Below are 19,833 nucleotides of genomic sequence, written 5' to 3' on the forward strand. Positions count from 1 at the left end.
CCTGCAGGACAATATTGGACAAAGCTACGTGAAACCAAATGGACTGAAGACACTAAAAAGTATTTATTAACAAGTACACAAGTGAATTGTATTAATGCAAGCAAATTTGATCATACAGGTCAAATAAGCCACTTCAAGCTGTTGGCACATAAATGTACAAAACATATTCAATTTAAAGCCTGCTACTAAGCATTCGTAGTGAAAGTACAAAAGACTAATACGAGGAAAAAGCTGAAAGCATTTTTTCAGATTACAGAGTAAGCAATGTTGGTACAAGCATCACTTTTAAGACATGGTTGAGAGCTCATCACAAACTAAATAGACACAACTCAAAGACTACAGTCTCTAATATCAGTAGCATAACGCGGTAAGCGTGGGAGGTTTATTACTGCACATATAAACAAAGGGTCGATCCAGCAAGACAGTCAAAAGTGTGAAAATGAAGAAGGTGAAACAAAGCAACTTTTGAGTCGATAAGACTATAATAATGCATGTCCATGCCACAAAAAACATCTAAATTCACAGTCTTTACTAACAGTACAGTTATCCAACTTTGAGTTGAACGCCAATGCACTTACATCTAGAGAGAGCACAGAAATGGTCAAATAAGTGCATGAAACTAGCTTTTAGGAACACCGACAAAAACTCATTTTGCCAGGCGATGAACCGGCGGGCGTCTGGACGTGTAAGCAATACGGTTACTGTCATGAACAAAATGACCGTGACACACACTTTTCTCACACGTGACGATTGACCAAGGAGGTGCCGTTGCACCGACAGCGGTCAGGGTTTCTCTACGGTTCGGGATTTGGATGCAGAGCGGACGGACCCACAGTGACCTCTTCTTATTCTCACGTGAACTGTCCTTAAATGTCGGTGCTTAACATATAAGTATGCTTTCATATTTACAGAGTTCTGCAGAAACTGTTGTTTCATAAAGATCCATTTTTAAGAAATTAACAAAGGGGGTTATGAAGGTGTGTTTGCGTGTGCTTTTGTGGCTCGTGATTCAAAGACCATGGAATCATTCACAGTCCTACAATACAATAAATAGGCAAGATTATCATATAACACCAGATGATTTATCTTTAATTGACCAATTGCATCTTTGATGTCTATCAGAGTCATTGTTTCCTGTTTAACAGGTTTGGCACATCCAGCAAATATTAGTTTTACTCTGATTTTGTATAACTTTAAATAGAAAAGCGAATTTAATTACTTTCATGTGAAAGCACGTTTAATCCCTGGGAATAATGGTGTGTCGAAGGCTTACGATGCCTCGCGGCCGCGTTGTGAAGTTTGAACTATTTTCAAAACTAACCACTCGTTCACATTGAACACGAAATCTCCAGACACACGACACGATACATGTGCTTGAAAACCCTTTTAAGCCCCTGTTGTCCCCCTCAGAAATCAGCAAAAATATATTATGCATGAGAGGAAAATTACACGTGGCATTAAATAAAAAACAAAAAGGAAAAATAAAACATACTATACGCAAAAAAAAGGTTTAAAAAAAAGAACGTGAAATACTACTGCTACTTCTGATTCTACAAACTACAATAGAACTACTATCAGCACTAAACAACTTGTATCAAGATCAATGAAACTGCCATAATGATAATGTTAACACCATCCATGAGAGAGGTAAAGGGGCTTTTTTTTTCATCTGAAATGCTGTTTGTGACTGAGGAGGTTTGTGTGACATCCCCCCTCCCCCCCAGATCACATTGTCATATGACGCACCAGTGACATCAGCGGTGGCGAGGGCCCATAGGCGCCATCCGCCCCCCCTCGGGAGGGGATGGTAGAGAGAGACAGATAGAAAGACAGAAGAAGAGAGAGAGGGAGAGAGGCCGGAGTGGCGCGGCCAGGCCTCCCGCTGGGCTCTATGTGTAGGCGTTGAGGCGCTCCTTGGAGCGGGTGGAGTGGATGTCGTGAAGCTCCTGCTCCTCCTTCGACTTGATGTCCTCGTACTTCTGCATCCGGCAGGCGTCCTTCACGTAGGCCCAGTTGGCAGACAGCACCATCAGGTAGTGGATCTGTGGGTCGAAGGAAATGATCGTGTGACGATAATAATAATAATCAGAACTCCATGCTTTGTGTTCCAACTTCCTAACGTAGATATTATTATTCACCTATTATCTTTTGGTGATTGCAAATGAAGAATTTAGACTACTTTAATTTTAAATTAAAAAGTAAGTCTTCTCAAGGCGCTCCCCAATGACCCAGCAGGTGGCAGCACAATGCAAGATGCTTTTCTTGGCCTTGCGTTACCATAGCAGCTGAGAATATAATGAATGTATTGTGCTTTAATGACCGAGGTTGTATCACAAGCACTGACAGTTTCACAGCTGCGCGCTCTTTGTTCCTGCCCAGCAGACAGACCAATTAGCCGACTAGATTTGAACACTGCATCTTGAAGAATATGTAGATTTTTCTGCGGCTTTCAGGCTGCTTCGGGGGTTGGCTCGTTATTGGGATCCGTCTGTGTTTTTTTCACAGCTACCAGCTTTAAAAATAGATTAAAAAAAACTGTATTTACTAAAAAGATTCCTGACCCAAATTGCAAAATCATCCCCGAATGAAAACACTTTTTTGTCTTTCAGAAAATGCCTCCACAAATTACTGAGGGATGTTTGCAACAATCTCGGAGTCTTTCTTCTCACTGTTTCCATGACAACGGCATGACATGCCTGGTGCCTCCAAGGGAGGGAGGGAGGGAGGACGAACCCTGTCTTTTTCACTGCGCCAAAATGCCTTCCCTTCATTCCACAGCCCGTCTCTCTCAGACGAACCGCACACGGGACCAACAACAACGAAACGCCACTCAATGCAGAAATGACTGAAATCAGTTATTGGACTTTTAAAAAAATACCAGAGAAAGATTGACTTCGGTTGACTTCGGTCTCCTGGTTGCTTTTTAGCGATATTTCATCGACCACCGAGTGACGGGTGCGAGTGTTATTGATGCCTCACCATTGCAATGACTGCAGCTCCGGCTCCGGCGAGGGCACAGATGAACAGGTGGAAGGTCATGTCCAGCTGTGGCAAAAACACACGTTACTCTTCGTGCACCCGTGGACGTCTCCGCCAAATCCCCCGTGACAATAAACTGATTTATTATTTAACATTTGGGGAATTGTTCTCAAACACGCAGGACGTTGTGCTTTGAAGTGTCTTTTTAAAACATTAAATGTAGTCGTTTTTATCTGCTTCCATACCAAATTGAATCACTTTTTATTATATGAATGGCGTTATTCTGAACGTATGTAATCAACAGTATTTAGAAAGATTGCTTGATTACTCACCTCATTGGACTCACACATCTTGTAGAACTTCTCTGATCCGGCACACACTGTTTTCGCCTGGTTAATCGGCACAATACCTGAAGTTAACGAAAAAACTGTTAAAGTAATCTGCTACAAAATGCAGACAAAGAGCACAGGACAACGAAGTGTGAAAAGCGGCACACAGATTCATGCAGAATTAGACCATTATACTAGAGACTTGATGTAGATTGAGTTAAAACACAGGCTTCTGTTGTGGCGCTGCCAGCTGGACGCTGACACGGACGCATTATTAATGGCTGCCGCTGGCTAATGGCCTGAAAGATGTGGCTTTGGTCATTTAAAGCAATGAGCCAGCTGCATTAAGCGACTGATATGGTCCTTTATCCCGGCTTCACGTGAGGCCACTGTTATTGTTCGGGACAGAGGCAAAACTCACTCAAATATGTTTGAAATGCAAAAAGGTGAATCGCTTCCAAATGAGGTCACTTACAGTGTTTACTCTGAAAAGTGGGCTCATTAAAACGCAGCCTGCTAGATGAGGAAGATAATAGCAGCAATTTCCACAGTGCGACATGATGAGATTTAGATCGGCACAGCAGGAGTGTGGGGGGGGGGGGGGGGGGGGTGCAGAGACAGAACCTCCTTCCTTACCATACTGGCATGGGTCCAGGCAGAGCGTGGCCCCCTCCAGCACGGTGGCATTTTGGCAAATATTCCAGATGTTGAAATAAATGAAGACTGGGAGGGAAGTGAAGGCCGTCACTCCGAGCCAAGCCAGCATGAAGATGTACGTCAGCATGATGAACTGCAGAACACATTAAATGTCCTCAATTAACGGGTTTCACTGCATCACGGAGGCACACGAGGGTCTCCACCGGTACCAGCGGTCCGCTGTGACCCTTCTTCTCACGAGCTACCAGTGTTGTTTTGGGTCGGGATATTTCCACGGGGCGCGGGATTAGTACATTCAGATCTAATGACCCCGACGACCACAAATACCACGGCGCGGCTCATTTCCTCCGCCTCCCTGTGGAACTTCAGAGGTACTAAGCAATCGTTATCCCAGAGATAATCTTGTTAGGATTGCTTTAGGCTCTCCGATATGCTCCATTTCAGAGCTTTCTTCCATTTTAATTGTTGTGGCAGTGTGATGAAATTATTTTGATAGATGTTTTCAAAGCGGTTTTTAGAGCACTTGATCTGCCTATTTCGTGAACGCGACGCGATGTCCGAGTTGCACCGTTGAGACGCTCGTAGACTTTATCCGTACCCAAGCGCTGACGCAGCGTCCGCAGGTGGTGATCTTGAAGTCTCCGTACAGGTCCTTGATGGCTCCGCTGGTGAAGAAGCCCTCCACCATCAGCAGGATGCCGTAGACGAAGAAAGCCGAGGCGATGCCGTAGATCACATACTTGATGATGTCAATCCTGAAGAACGAATAGAGAACCACTGAAAACATTCATGACAACACACCGTTACACTCTGTTGGAGTTACAGGTCTTTGCCTGGAGGTTTAACTGTGGGACGCCATATTGTTGTGAGGCCAAAATCCAGTGTAACTGTGGCGTTTTCCTCTCCTGGGTGCGCAATTTAATTAAAAAACCAAGTGACCCTTAAATCCGACGGCACCCTACTATTCTACTCACATGGTGAAGACGTCCAGTGAATCCACGGGGCTCCGAACCACCTCAAAGTAGTTCTGCAGGATGGTGACGGTGCCGGAGAGGGCCTCGTGTCCGCAGCCGCAGAACAGAGCCACGCCCGCATACAGCAAGATGGTGGCTATGAGCGAAGGGTACGGGATGCCGCCGAGGCATTTGATGCAGCATTCAAGGCATCCTAAAGACAAAAACACACTGTTCATTAAAGCTAAAACTCGTCACACATTATGTTTGTTCTGTCACACGGGATGCTGACATTTTATTCAGCACTAAACGTAGTTTTACATCGTGATTCTGACTTTTGAGCCCCGGTCTTTGTTGCTTCCTGTCCCCGCGGGGCCCTTGAGGTGACTAATCGCTGATCGGCCCCCAACTTCAATCTCCTGTCGCACAGATTGCTCAAAGAGAAGCTGAGTCTGTAAATACTCGGGCACGCCAGCGTGTCTGTATGAATCGCTTAGATTTATGAGGCTCCCCGCTGTGCTTGTGTATTAGTGTGTGTGTGTGTGTGTGTGTGTGTGTGTGTTTAGAGGTTCTGAGTTCGCAATCTCTCAGAGTAACAGCAAGGGGAGTGGATTCATTTCCTGTGGAAGCACGGACCAAAACCAGACTTAACCGGCAGTTCAATGCAGTGTTTTAACCACAGGGACACTTTCCACGAAGCCCCGCCCATTGGGAATCACCTCATATCACTTCATTCAAAGACGGGCCACTTTGCAGAGCCGCCTTCTCATTAACGTCTGCAGTCCAAATCAATACTCGCATAGCGGATGCACTAATGTCATCCATCCCGATCCAGTGGAATCGCTCTGCGGCGAGCTGATCAAATATTTAGGGAGTCAAAGGTGTTTTTAACGGCGTCTCCATCATGGGGCATCTCTCGATGTCTTGCAAAGCGGGTTTAGATCGGAGTCAGAAGCTGAGAGGTGAGGAAGAGGAGGAGGAGGAGGAGGATGGTTGTTTGCTCAGGCTCCCGAGTGGAATACCAAGTAGCTCCTCTCGCCTCAGACGCCTGATGCAGCTCAGAATCTCGCCTAGATTATTTGTCTCCTTGCTGATGTAATCCAGTGCCAGACGGTAGCAGGTCTATTCTGCCTGCCTGCTCTTTTTATAACCTATTTATTTCAGGAAAGGTTTGCTGCATACGTATGTTATGTTTTGCCACAACCGTCTCACCCAGGTCAGCTACAGTTTTCAGAAATATATAAGTCTCAGATGAAGGAGTGCTCGTTGGAGATGCTTCTCTGGTCGTTTTTGGTCTCTATTTGTGGAACATTTTCTTGCTGATTTGATTGGGAAGCACTTGCGCGGTGTGGTGGTATTTTCTTGTTGTAGGTGCATCTCTCCAAAGGAATGGGGTGTGGATCCCGTTTGCTGTTTACAACATCCCTGCGTGGTTGCTGCCTCGGCGTTGCTCCGTCACACAGGGGAACGGGGGTGTCAGGAAACACCTTAGGTGCCTTTTAGACTATCGGGTACTGGCAGTGCCACCTGACAACCACTGCGGGTGCAATCACACCAATTCACGCTTTGCTTCTTGTCGGTCTGTCCACCTGCACAGTAACCCTGCTGCTGCTTCTTCAACCAGGCAACGTAAGTCCAACGGAGAGCGTAGTTTTCACTGTGAATTCAGTGCTTTTGATGAGAGTCTGATGAATGCAATTTGTTGTCAACATTTAAAAACGTACCACTGTTGTTTCTGCTTGACTTGCACTAGAAAGGAGGACTTAGAGAAGTCCCATGGCTGCAATAACAAGTGCATCTGCCACTTTAGCACCGCAGACAGCGGCGCGTCCCGCTGGAATCACATCGTACGGCGGCGCGGCGCGGACGAGGCCGTTCACAGCCTGGACGGAGTGTGAGAGAAGTTGGTGAGTCAGGCAGAGCAGACTAGCATACGTGACTTAACCGGCTCTCCCGCTGCCACCGGAGATGCTGCAATTTGGTCCGTTTGCTGACGAGTGGGATGGAGTCAACTTCAACCCTCCTCATCAAAATGCCGGTGAAATGTGGCTCAGTACCAATTGCCCTTTTTTCAATGTGTCCTCGGCAGAAAGGGATTCAACCCCCCTTCCCTCAATCTCATTATATTGAGTCCCCTTTGATTTCAGGCAGCGGGCAGTGATGCGATGATGATACACGATGAGAGAGAGCAATCACAACCCCCCCCGTTCCTGTTTAAGTGAGTGGAAACGCCCAAGATGTCACAAACAAGTGGCCACGTGATTAAATACTTAAGATTGGCCTAATTTCATCAAGACTGTTCATGTTCATAATACAATTTCTAAAGGTGTCGAAAAAGCTGTTTGTATTTAATCTCAAAATCATCTCTTTGGGGTTGAACCAGTGGGAGCGGAGCAGTTTCCGCAACTTTGCATGTTGGGCAGATTTGGAATAAATGTATGTCATTTTTCTTTATATCCTTTGAGACCTGCTTGAGACATACATGTACATTTGGTGCAGATGTTCATGTGGAGGGAGATGAGCAGTGTGTATAAATGATTTATGTCGTGGCCTCAATCAAGTTTTATTACCTCTGCATTTTTTACATATCTGCTCAGGGATTAAACCAGCAGGAGCATCTTAAACGTAGTTTACCAGAGATAAACAGGCCGGTCTGGTTTGTATCACACGAGTTCACCAGCTGCAGCTTAATAAGTGGTGGTGGAGGTGATGTTTCCATGGAATGAGTTGGAGATAACGGGAGCATTCGTCAGAAACAATGTTTTATTCGTTATTTAGTTTTTGGGCTTATCAAAAATGACTAGTGAACAAGGAAAAGTTGAACTTCAGAAAAAGAGACCAGAAAGTCTCCACTGGAAGATTCAGTCTGGTCCACCGTTTTGTCTTTTGGTCTTCGTTTTGTTGTCATACCAGCGCGTCCTCCTCCCTGTAACTCTGCATGGATATCAACCGGCTGCGGATGGAGCCGGTGGAGCGCCGGTGACTCGGAGAGCTGCTGGATGCTTGATCCATAATTTAGAAGTGGCACAGTGCAGCAGAGCACGAGCCGCTTGCATCCATTATTCATGCTTTCTGCTTAACTCGACGTTACCTGCGATGAAAATAAAAGACCCGCTGCTTGATGAGGACCAGTGATTATTTGATCTGATCTTGCTCACAGATGTAGCGCTGCTTGTAGTTTGGCCTGATTGACTTTGGTTTGACAGGTGATTGTTTTCACGGAGAAGGTAATTGCTCACTTAAATTGCTTTCTTTTGTATGTTATTACATTTTTTCAGTTATCCTGAAAACGTTGAAGGCTCATACCTTTAAAAAATAGGTCATTATTTGCAAGTAGCACTCCAATGAGTGTCTTTAGTTCTGTATTGGATCCTAAATGGGTCGACGATGAAGGGTACTTTCCCCACAGAGTGGTAATCAAGTGAATAACACTTATCTGGCAACTGTGAGGATTCGTCTAATCCATTTTGAACAAAGAAACAGGATTTTAAGAGGCGCTGCGGTTTTAGATAATTCCCCCCAAAGAAAGCCTCTGTTTAAAAAAGAGAAAAAACGAAGCCTCTGTGACCCCAAACACAGAGGTCCAATCAACAGAAGGCCTCTGCCTAATACAAGGAGAAAGGACGACCCCCTACCGGGGCCCCGCCCACCTCCGGCGTCTCGTCCATCTGTCAGTGCCACATCCGACAGGCAAAAGGGACACGCAAACACACACACACACACACACTGTGAGACGCTCTGACGGACCCAGTGGACACACGGTGGACGAGGTTATCCTTAAATGAAGGACGTCCTCAGAAAACATGACAGTTTGGTTTGGACAACGAAGGACTTGCTTCCCTCTTTAAGCCTCTAATGAGCTCAGTATCGTTCGGTCTGGTTTCGTTTATAGTACTTTTAAAGTCCAGTCGTCGCTTTACGTCTATATTTGTATTTGACCTGTTCTTTACCCAGGTCGGGCATATTTCTATTATGTGTCCCGTATGAGCGGCAGTGAAGGACTCTCTAAACTTAACACGCTGTGGAAGATCAATCTCTGAATGGAGATTACACTTGTTGTGATTGTAATGAAACTGTTTCACTAAGCCTCACTATCACAGTCGTCTTCACCACTTTACCTGCTGGAGGGGAATTAAGGCCAATGCACATTAGACTTCTTTGGCCTACCTATGTTTACAAAAATATGATATCATAAAAGCGCTGGTCCCACAGCAAAATATAATATTAACATCCAAATAATCTACGGAATTAAGCCCACGATGTCTCATTCCTTAATTGAAATGAATATTTTCTGCTTGAAGCAAATAGGCTTTACTTTTATGCAGTTATGGTCACAAAGAAAATGAATAAGATGCTGTGTTAGTGGAGGAAATGAACAAAATTAAAAATATCGGAAAATGTTGTCTTCGCATATATTGCAAGAGGTCTAATTAGACTCCATTTTTGCGCATTCAGCTAGCGGTTATGAACTTCCTTGTTTCCAGATATACATTTTGTATGGGGGGTGGGTGGCAGTGAGCCCGGTCCTAGAGAGAGAGAGAGAGAGAGAGAGAGAGAGAGAGAGAGAGGGAGGGAGACCTCAGTGGGGGATGGGGAGTCTGCGTCGGGCTGAGAGTAATCGGTGAATACATGTCTCGTTGCTTTCCTATTTTTAATGCGTAGCCCCCCTTTCCCTCTAAGCAAGGATTTTTTTTCCAGCTCCCCCCCTCCCCTCCCCCTCTTACCCCCATCTACTCTGCGCATGTTTAATCAACCACTATGGTTGCCATGTCAACCGCAGCACAAAAACTGAGAATAGGCCGGGTACTTGGGAGCCATGACCCACTTGCTGTATGTCAACAAATTCACTGGGACAATAGGCAGTGGGACACGTTACACAGATAACCCCCCAGGGCAGAGAGGACGTTACAGGCCAGGTCCAAAAGCTCAGCCACTGATTCCCTCCTTTTCTTCTTCGCTGAGGGAAGGAAGCGTCTGAAGGAGACGGCGGAGCCTCTTTGTCCGTGCTGAGTTCACAAATGTCAGAAACTGAGGAGAAGACACCAGGGTTGTTCTTTCTCTGTCACTGTGGGGCATTGTAAGCGTCGGGGGGGGGGGGTGAAATCTGCTTAAATGTCTTGATCGCCAACATGTCAGGCAGCGAGCACCAATGGGTGGGGGGATTTAAGCCCCAGCTTCTGAACAATAGACCATGATAACAGCTTGTCTTCTGTAAAGCATTGAATGTGTCACCAATCGGTAGACTTGCATTCAGTCTTCTACTTTGATATTGATTCCAAATGCACTGCATTTTTAATAACCCATGTTTAGCTTTCGAGCACCTGTTATTCTCTATCTAAAAAAATCGCTGCGAAAACAATGAGGACCCCTCAAAGTTCTCCACTAATAGCTCCAACAAATTTCACAAACAATTGGTGGAACTCCCTCGACTTCTTCTGGGCCGGGCGGCTTTCGGCTTGAGAACAATGAGTGACAATGGGAGGGGGAGATACGTCCTGCAGCATGAGCATGAGCACCGCTACCGCTCTGAGGGCGGAAGCTAATACGGCACAGTGGTTTGGCCTCGGAGAAAAATCCGGAAGAGACACAGACTCCCAAGTGAAGACTGGACCAATTCAATTCGTCAGGGTTGGAAGCTCTTGATGGTAAATAAATAAATAAATCAAAAGGTTGGAAGCAAGATGACCACCTCTTGGATACGGCACTCCTTAGAAATATAGAGAGTTTTCGGATCAATTATACACCCTTACAATTTGTTGAATGAGGGATCAATATTCTAAAGCAGCCTCTTTTGAATCCAAAGTGCCTGAACCTCGATACAATTGCATTGTGTCTGCTCTGCTCCCGCTGTGACGAATTCTGCTTAGTCCGATGTAGACCGACAAACACACCAGTGTCATCGTCGTCATGTATGAAGTCGCCAAGTCACCGGCCCGATCGAACTGATCCAACAGAAGGACGAGCGGTGCCTCGCAGAGTCGGCTCTTGGCTCAGGAAGCGCTAACAGGTGTGTCTTTTCTCAGTTTTTCCGTGCAGCGAGGATTAGCAACACCATTGGGAGCCGCCTCCCGGAAGCTTGTTTGGCTTCACTCTGCTAAAGAATGAAGCTAGACCCATTTTTTTGGTCAACTTCTCTGCAGAAGTCCAATACTTTCAGCTCTGGTTCGCGGGCAGTTTGCCACCGCGGGGTGTTGGTTGGCTTCCCGTCGCCGTTCGGGCCCCGGTGGTACATCGTGTGCTCTGCTACATTTGGCCGGCAGCTGAAGTGAGCAGCGCCCACCTGGTGCATCTGACTCATAATCGGAGATTTGCGGCCTCAGAAGAGGAAGACAGAAGGGCATTAGCGTGCTGTGAGGGAACTCATCGACACCTCCGCCTTTTTCTGTGGAGGAAGTACCTATTTGCAGTTTATTGGGGTGACATGTACCGCATTTCACCAACGTATCGAACACTATAAGAAACGCTGTGAACGTCAACACAGAGCAGACCAAGGTAAACGCTGTTGTGTGACGTTGATACCTGTTTAAATTGTCGTGGGTTGAATAGAAATACCATAGTGCTTGTATTTTAGGGAACGTCTGCGGTGAGCTTCACTGGCGTGGATGCTTTTAGTGCTCCGGCCGAACCTCTGACTGACGTACTGCAGCTTGCTTTAGGCGAGCATCACTCTGATTTCTTCACGCATCCCTCCGATTATCCATCAGCATGTTTGTCTTCATGTGGTTTCTGGTCGTGGCTCTTACCTCGTCGGAAAATGAGCAACGATTCCCACAGAACATAACAGAACTAAAAGCATGAAATCGAAGCGACGCGGCGCGAGGCCTTACAGGGCGGCGAGCTCGCCGCGCTTCATCGGGGCGATCATATCAATCATCTCCCGTCTTCCGGTGAGCAGGAAAGGAGCTGCCCAGTGAGCGCTGCCTCCTTGTCTCAACATATCTATCTTACATGGTGTCACACTTCATGACAACATTTCAGCAGATTTCTGGGTTCATAATCCAATCGCAGACTGGTAGGAAATGAAGGGAAAACCCGAAGCAACCGTCCAAACCCAGTGAAACCCCATGAGATCGGTTTTAAAACCCACGTAGAAGACCAGTAGTCACAGAACATTAGTTCATGTTGTTTAACTTATAACAGGCCTTTATCGAACTTTAATCTGGTTCATCTTTTGCTCCTCAGATGTTTTTTTAGCGTATTAAAACACGGTTACCCCATCAGCTCTGACATGTTTTTCCAATGAAACAGTCCGGAGAAAATCCTTTTCAGGCAGACAATCAAGTGTTTGTGGTGCGTTGTGGGCGGTGATTGATGGCGGCTCGTCGTCCAGGTGCCTGCTCACTTCCGTCGAGCAGCTGGGCCGGTTGATTGTCAGCTTCTGAGGTAACAGGTGGTTTATTTTGTAACAAAGTCTTGTTGAGTGTTTACAGCCGCGTCCCGCCGCAAACATCCGCTGTTTTCTTCCTCTTTAACGCAACCTGCATTTTACCCTGAACACGACTTTTTATATCAAAACCATCTATTGTAACCATTAAAGTTCACGAGGCTACAGATAAACAATTACGTCATCTGCAAAAAAGCGATCAATCAGAATCTCGTTTTTGGGATATTTGGCTTTGACGGTGAGCCAAATGTAGATAAAAAGCGCTGTACATTAGTCCGTAACTCTTCATGACCCTGAGCGTGGCCCAGATGAGCGGACAGAGATGCATGCGCAGCTTGCATGGCTGCGTCTTTCACTTGGATGAGCATTTGAGTTAGCGGCCGAGGCTGACACATTTCGCTCTCTGAATAGGAACGCCTGAGTACACACCTCGTAATGGCGACCAGGAAGTGCTGGACGAAAAAATGTTGGCGGTGCACTCGCCGAACCTTACCAACCGTCACGCCAATAGCGGCCTCGTAAATGATCCCTCAGTGCCTTTGATCAAACTTGGACAGAATCAAACTGATTACGACAACGTAGATGTTTGTGATTCCTACCTCAACCCTTCTTCCCCTTTGACGCCTGTCACTCAACTGCTGTCAGTCTGACTCATCCCCACTTTCTGTCTGTCTTCCTCCCACCCTCTCAGACACAGTGAAGTATTCCTGTGGTACTGAAATGTCATCAGCAGGAGTGGGTGAAGGGAGGGTAGAGAATGACTACACTTGGCCGCTGCCATGGCAACTGCTTCCGCTCATGTGTGTGCCTGTGAGTTGCAGGGAGGAGAGGCGAGAGGGACACAAGCGAAGCCATGCCTGCCTCCCACAAAGTAAATCGGAGTTTTCTTTATTAACCGACAAACAGCAACCTGCTCGTGCATCATTGACGTCAAAATGAGCATTTCTATTCAAAATGTTGCTGCCCACGTGTGAATAAATATGCACTCCCACTCTCCTGCCTTTTAGGCTGCTGACCGTACAATGAATCATTCATGCAGAGAAAATGCGGTGGGGGAGTTTGAAGTAAAAATAGCAATTCCTTTCTGCACCCCTCTTGTGTGAACGAAAGAAAGCCCCCGTTCTCCTGCATGCATCAGATCCTCCCTGAATGTCCACAGCGCTGCTTTGAGTCTGGACTCAAAAGGAGGGACCCTGAGAGCTGACGGATTAAGGAGTGTAGACGCTCGGGTAGCTTCTTCGCTCTCTTCGCGTTTCCCTCTCGGCCGTCACGACAAGCATGAAAGCCTCATGGAGGCAAACAAAGACGGTCTTCCCCTCGCCGTGGCGGTTCACACCCCTCCCCGACTGCCCAAACAGCCCACAGAGACTCTTCAGTGGAGGGCCGACACTCAACGGACAAAGGAATCCCCACAAACAGCTGCTCTCTTATTCGGAAAGGGAAGGGCCAACATTTGGGCATTTGTCTCAGCAGACTGACATTCGTTTAAGGGAAATGTCCCCAAACATGCAAAGGAAAACGTGGTTACCTTTCTGGGTCTGCCCCTCGTCCAGGTCTTCTTCCATTGTGAGTGAAAATGCCTGTTACGGGCAGATCGAGCTTATTTATGTGATTTTTATTTTAAAAGAGGTAGTCCACACAGCACTTCTGCTTTCTTTCTGCCCGTCCCTCGTCTCCGATGTCTCTCGATGTCCCTGCTGAACGCGAGGTGTCAGTCGTGCTTCCTGTCAAGCGTCCGGGGCGATGTGAGGGATCACTGAGTCTTTGTGGTGATGTCCATCGCGAGCTGCCGTGGCAAGTGCTGAGAACCCTCCTTGGTCCCTGGTGGAGGAGGAGGTGGAGGAGGAGGAGGAGGAGGAGGAGGGGGAGGAAGAGGAGGGGGGCAGAAGGGGGGCTGGATGCTGGTCTCTATGGTAGGCAGGAAAGCGCATGTGCGACAGGGGGAGGGGGGTTGTGAGGCTGCAGAGGCAGGTGTGTGAAAAATGCCAAATGAAATCAATGAATGCATCAGGGGGATTGAGACAGAGACCCTCCGACTGTGTCGTGTTTCAGACAGGGGGGGGTCACAAGTACGGGTCACTACTAATTGCCCGGCCCACCCTAAACACCCCCCGGTTCTCAGACAGAATGGTTAGGCCCCTCGTCCCCCCCTCGGCCCCCAACCCTCGGCCCCCAACCCTCACTCTACTGCATTAACTCAACCTCGCCTTAAGTCTGGGAGGGGGGGGGGGGCGGGCATCTGATTTCAAAATGGGATTCTCCTAATCTTATTAGTCATACAGATTCAATTATACGATCACCAAAGAAGTGTCATTGGATTCCGCTCACGTAGATGCAGACAACGTGCAGACCGACACACTGCTGCTCATTTTTGGTGATTTTAAGTTTGAAACACAGGATTATGGGGGCTGGGGGGGCTACTCTGGATTGAGGTTTTACAAGTCGTTGGACAGCGAATGATTTGCTTATTTTACTAATTCCCCCCCAAAATGACGGTTAAATGTATGTAAATGTCTCCGCACTGATAAGACCACAACGTTGACTTGGGTATTGAAAATAATTTTATGTATGAATTTAGCACGCACAACTTTTATTTACCATTTATTTAATAGATGCAATGCAATTTCACATTTTGTTTGGTGAGCTCACACAAGTTGGCCGATGCGTAAGACTGACAACAACGAGACACACCACAATGCACATGCATGGACAAAGGGGGGAGTGGAGAGAGGAATGGGGGGGGGGGATAGGGGGGCGTATTGAAAGAGCATTGAGGTACATGAAGCTGCTGCGGGAGGAAACGTGTTTGAATAGAATCAGAGTCGACTTGAGGTGCGACAGACGGGCGATCGGAAAGATGGATTAGATGAAACTTTAATGATCCCTGTGGGGAAATTGAACTTCCTCCACGGCAGAGAACTGGAAAGCAGTCAAAGGGGTCAGAGGTCAGTCAGGAGTTCTTAGAATGATATCAGTTATGTTTCCTCAGCTATGGCAGCTTTTAGTTTTAGTGATTTAAGGAGCTGTAACAGTTACTGAGCCTCGACTGTAAAAAAAGGTTTATGCTTTTTTGAATTATGCTAATTTTTCAAAATTAATGTAATGATTTATTGATTGAAAAATGTAATGCTTCATTAATATTTCATCGCTTAATTCAACACGTTGGATAAATAATTAAATTTATCCTCCCGTAGTAGCATATTGTCCCACCGAATGGTTTAACCTCCCATGTCCTCTGAGTCTCTTTTTACTTGATTTGGCAAAATAATATTAGATTAGTGCTGACTGCTGATAACTCGCACTAGAAGCACGCGCAGCCGCTCTCATCATGTACACAAAGGGAAGCAGAGATCATAACTCAGATAGACATTATATCATTACATAGCAAATAGTTAGTAGTAAAGTTAAAGTTGCTAAAGTTAGTAACGCTGTGAGGTTAATTTTTCCCTTCTTGCTTTTGCCCAATATATATTTAGACTTTTTTCTATGTTGTATTTTACTTTACCCTTTTTATTGTGAGTCTGACAGAGTTAGAGTGGGCTAGTTTTCTAGGAGGTAAAGGTTTTTGTGCTATCTTGCTTTAAGCTGCCTTCCTCATCTGTTTGTTGTTGTTATGTTGTTGACGCGTGTTGGACTGACTTTTTTTATATGCCAGTCATCAATTTAACAATATGGAAAAGGAATTACAAGCCAACAGTAATAATACAGTCCTTCATTTGGATTTCTAGTTATAGATATGTGTAATTCATATGACAATTTTAAATATATATGGCAGTAAATAAAAGTCCGTCAACGAAGGAAGTGAATTAAATACCCACCAAATGAATACTGCTTTATATGTTCTTTAACATTTGTAATTAGCTTTAGTCTCCAGGGGCCAGCATAGTGTTACTGACTAATGCATTACAGCTAAATAGAAAATATATATATGCGTGATTAAAAGGAGTTCATTAGCAGTTACTGAGAGAGCAGGAACAATAATATAATAAATATATATATATATATATATTTTCAAAGGACATGCACACTTCAGACACATGCAGGCCCCACCTTTGGCCTGGATAACACGGCCACGTACACCCTTGGCTTTTGTTAATATGGGTGGGATATTTGCTGTGGGGGGATTGGGGAGGGCCTTTCTTTCTCAGGGAATCCTGAGCTTACAAAGACAACACCCCCCCCGCCCCGGCTAGTTGTGTTACTGTCCGTGTTTCCAACCCCCCCCCCCGCCCGCCGCTGCATCCCCTCGCCTTCTTCCTTCACGCTGTGGGCACCGTGGTGCCGGTGGGGAAAATCAGCAGATGGTGAAGTGCTTTCTTCGGGGGCATTTGAGGCATCCTCGATTCCCCACATCAGCCGCCCGTTTTTTCTTTCCTTACTTTCATCACAATTGTTATTGTTTTTCAGTTCACTGATGTTTTTGCATGATGTGATGTTTGAAACCCCACAGCCGCCGCCTGTGCACTCAGAGCGACCAACACAACGAGCCAAAGAAGCTCACAGTAAGCTTATTAATGTCGCTGGGAGCTCTCCAGGATGGGCTTGCTAGTTGCCATAGCAACCAGGACCTAGAAATTGTTCGGTAGGAGAGGTGTGTCGATGAACAACAAACATAAACACCACCCATGTAACCCTGGCCAGACGTACTAGTAGTATTACAAATAATGCATGCAGCTCTTCTGCACTACACACTTTATTTGTTATTTTGCATTTCTATCCCTTTTCTGCGGATTGTAGCTCAATGGATTCCCACCATGATACAGCTACATGGGAGGCTCGACACTGAAAACCCAAATTCCGACGCTCATCTCCCGGCGCCTGCAGAAATCAACAGGCGACAGCGCTCTTGGTCTTAAGTGCTGATGTGTGTTCACGGCCAGTCAAGCTGAGGGAAATCAAAAGACACTGAAAGATTAAGGAGGTCAGGCTTTGCAGCTCCACCGAGGGAGGCGGGGAAGGAGGCTTTAGCATAAAGGGATGGGCTTCTCCCAAAGACACCGAGGGATGTACGAGAGCGCATCTATTCAAATGTCAGATTAACACTCCTGCTCTCCTTAATTGGTTGATGAATGGATTTTTGGAAAAAGTGTCACGTCATTTTCTCTTTGCGGATTAGCATTAGCTGTTGTCATTTTTGTGGCTTTGCGATTGAACCAGAAGATGATGGTGTATAATACAATACATTAATGGTCATCTGTAGCCGAGAGCCAGTTGAATCTGCGTGGATCATCTCAGTAGAGCATCGCTCCATCTCACTATTGAAAGCCCGATCTCTTAGAGCACATGAGAAGCCAGGCAGTCAGCCAGAAACACTTATCATCCTCTCATCCCCTTTTCACGAGCTTCACAACTCCATTGTGCTGCACACGGAGCATCCATCCACCAGTGCTTGGTGATTTGGGGCAAACCGAGTGATCTCAATATCAAAGTGGATGTTTGTGGCACCAAAAACACTAAATATTTTCACTAAAAATGTGACACAAGAACATCGTTTTGTTTGCAGGGTTATGATGGATTAAAAGATTTAGTGTGGATGAAATTGGATTGAAAGCGCACACCTAAACGTTCAGTTAGTTCCATGGCTTTACAGTTATAATGTGTTGTTAATGTTGTCCCTTGCATTTCAGGTAATGCACATTGCTGGTTCCTACATAATTAGTTGCTGATGTTTTTGCTGTGTTTAATGCAGCAACAGTAGTAACAATGAAGAAAATTAGTCACAAATATGTCACTTACTGTTATTGCTGCTTGACCAGTATCAGGAATAAATAATCTGTTGTTTTATGATTTGTGTTGGTTTACTTCCATTTGTAGATGTCTTTATGAAAAAAAAAAAACACAAAACAATACTATTCTAATTTAAACTTGAATCAGCATGCAAAAAAAAAAACTAAAATGATCAACCACCAAACTGCAGGTAGAATAAGTCTCGTGTTTCTGGCTCACAATGACTAAAACGGTAAGAAAATCTGAAAAAATGAATGAGCATTAATACGTTATTAGTGTAGTTTCAGTAATGGGTGAAGGAAATAAGAAAGAGTGTTAATGTGTGCAACGCAAATGGATGAATAGTAAGTCCAGTCCACTGTCCTTTATAGCCTCTTTCCATCGATGGTTCACTCGCAGCAGTGGATTCCTGTCCAAACCACTGAGCTGTGATCGTGACTCAATGCTGCCACCTGCTGGTGCGACAAGACACTGCACAACGTGACAGCTGACTGCTAAACGTTACATAAGACATAACAAATAGTGACATCATCCTCTTTCAAAACAAGTACTGCATACCAGTTAAATAGGCTATTGTTTGAATACCTGTGAAAAATGTATCACTGCATTAGGTGACACACAAACACACAAACATTACAAAAAAAAGCGCACAGATCTCCATTAGCTTTAATAGTCAACAGGGAGCGTCTGGCAGGCCGGTGCACCTTTATCTCCTTACAGGAAACAGACAATCCCCCCCACGTTGAAGAGCGGCAGAACTTTAAAACAGCGCAAACTACACAACAGATTTGTTCAACATTAGTGTGTCTCAAAACAACAGCAAACCCGGATGACTGACCTGAGGGGAGGACTCGGGGGGGCCTGGCCTGCGGCCTCGTGCTCCAGCTGCCTGCAGGAGGACTCGGGCCTTCCTCTCCTTGGTGGTGACGTCGGGCTGCACCAGGAGCTCCCTCATCTCCAGGTTGTTCTTGAAGGCCTTGGAGGCGGTGGAGCGGCCCGTGGTCAGTGAAGTCTGGCTCTTGGGCCTCGACGTATCCAATGCTGAGGGAGCAGTTCATAGGATCAGGAGTAGGATACCTTCAAGAATCATCATGGTTCTGTTTTGGTAATGTTATTTATACACAGAGCTGATGCTTCATCCTCTACACATATATTTATTTGGATTCTGGTGCACTAGAAGCGGTTAATGGAGTTTATTTAGTTTTACTGACCACACATTTAACTGAAATAATCATATAGCAAAAGTCACTGTACAATACCAGCATCCTTTTGTTTTCAGCGGACATAAGCAGTAATGTGTACACGTTGTAGTAATGTCAGTGTTCCTGGACAATAACACATATTATTCTATAGTTTTTCATGTGCAGTTAATCAACATTCACCTCCAGTGAGTTAAAATAGAGTAAACCTCCTGCAGCAGCAGCTCGGCTGCTCCCGGTTTGCAGTTAATGTTTCCGTGAACTATCTCTGTCGTCAAGGTCAGACTGTGCTTCTGTAAGGACTGGACCGATGAAAGCCTAACACAGCATAATCATCCCACTTAAAATAAGAACTTTCTGTTTCAGATCCTTCAAGTACATGTAGGTAAAGAAAACATCATGTTCAGCCTGAACTTTACCTCACAAACAGTTAAATAAACACCTTAAATGAGTCATTTTAATGCAAAGTCAGATGGGAAATAAAACCGAATAAACAAAGACACATTTTCTGCTCTTCTTACCTTCTCTATTTGCCTCCAGTTCCCGTTTGGCCAATCAGAGCGACGCTCCTTTCTCGTACGAATGTACCACGAAGAGTAATAACG

General features: G+C 45.6%; 1 protein-coding gene across 1 annotated transcript; it reads right to left on the minus strand.

Annotated features, from left to right (window-relative positions):
- Positions 1 to 39: 39 nt before the first annotated feature.
- Positions 40 to 14,342, minus strand: gpm6aa (glycoprotein M6Aa). Its single transcript, XM_040174005.2, has 7 exons — positions 13,831 to 14,342; positions 4,940 to 5,132; positions 4,564 to 4,720; positions 3,945 to 4,098; positions 3,312 to 3,388; positions 2,980 to 3,045; positions 40 to 2,042 (listed from the first exon to the last, which is right to left on the minus strand). The coding sequence occupies exons 1-7, from the start codon at positions 13,865 to 13,867 to the stop codon at positions 1,890 to 1,892; spliced, it is 837 nt and encodes a 278-aa protein (XP_040029939.1). The 5' UTR covers positions 13,868 to 14,342; the 3' UTR covers positions 40 to 1,889.
- Between the last annotated feature and the right edge of the window lie 5,491 nt (positions 14,343 to 19,833).

This window comes from Gasterosteus aculeatus, chromosome 4, assembly GCF_964276395.1.
Source record: "Gasterosteus aculeatus chromosome 4, fGasAcu3.hap1.1, whole genome shotgun sequence".
Lineage (NCBI taxonomy): Eukaryota > Metazoa > Chordata > Actinopteri > Perciformes > Gasterosteidae > Gasterosteus > Gasterosteus aculeatus.

Bases quoted from the DNA above. Each gene is read 5' to 3' on its own strand.
- gpm6aa (XM_040174005.2), bottom strand. From the start codon at position 13,867: ATGGAAGAAGACCTGGACGAGGGGCAGACCCAGAAAG. The intron at 5,133-13,830 runs GTAACCACGTTT...TTTTGTCTTTAG, and splicing joins CGAGGGGCAGACCCAGAAAG to GATGCCTTGAATGCTGCATC. The intron at 2,043-2,979 runs GTGAGGCATCAA...TTCGACCCACAG, and splicing joins GAGCTGCAGTCATTGCAATG to ATCCACTACCTGATGGTGCT.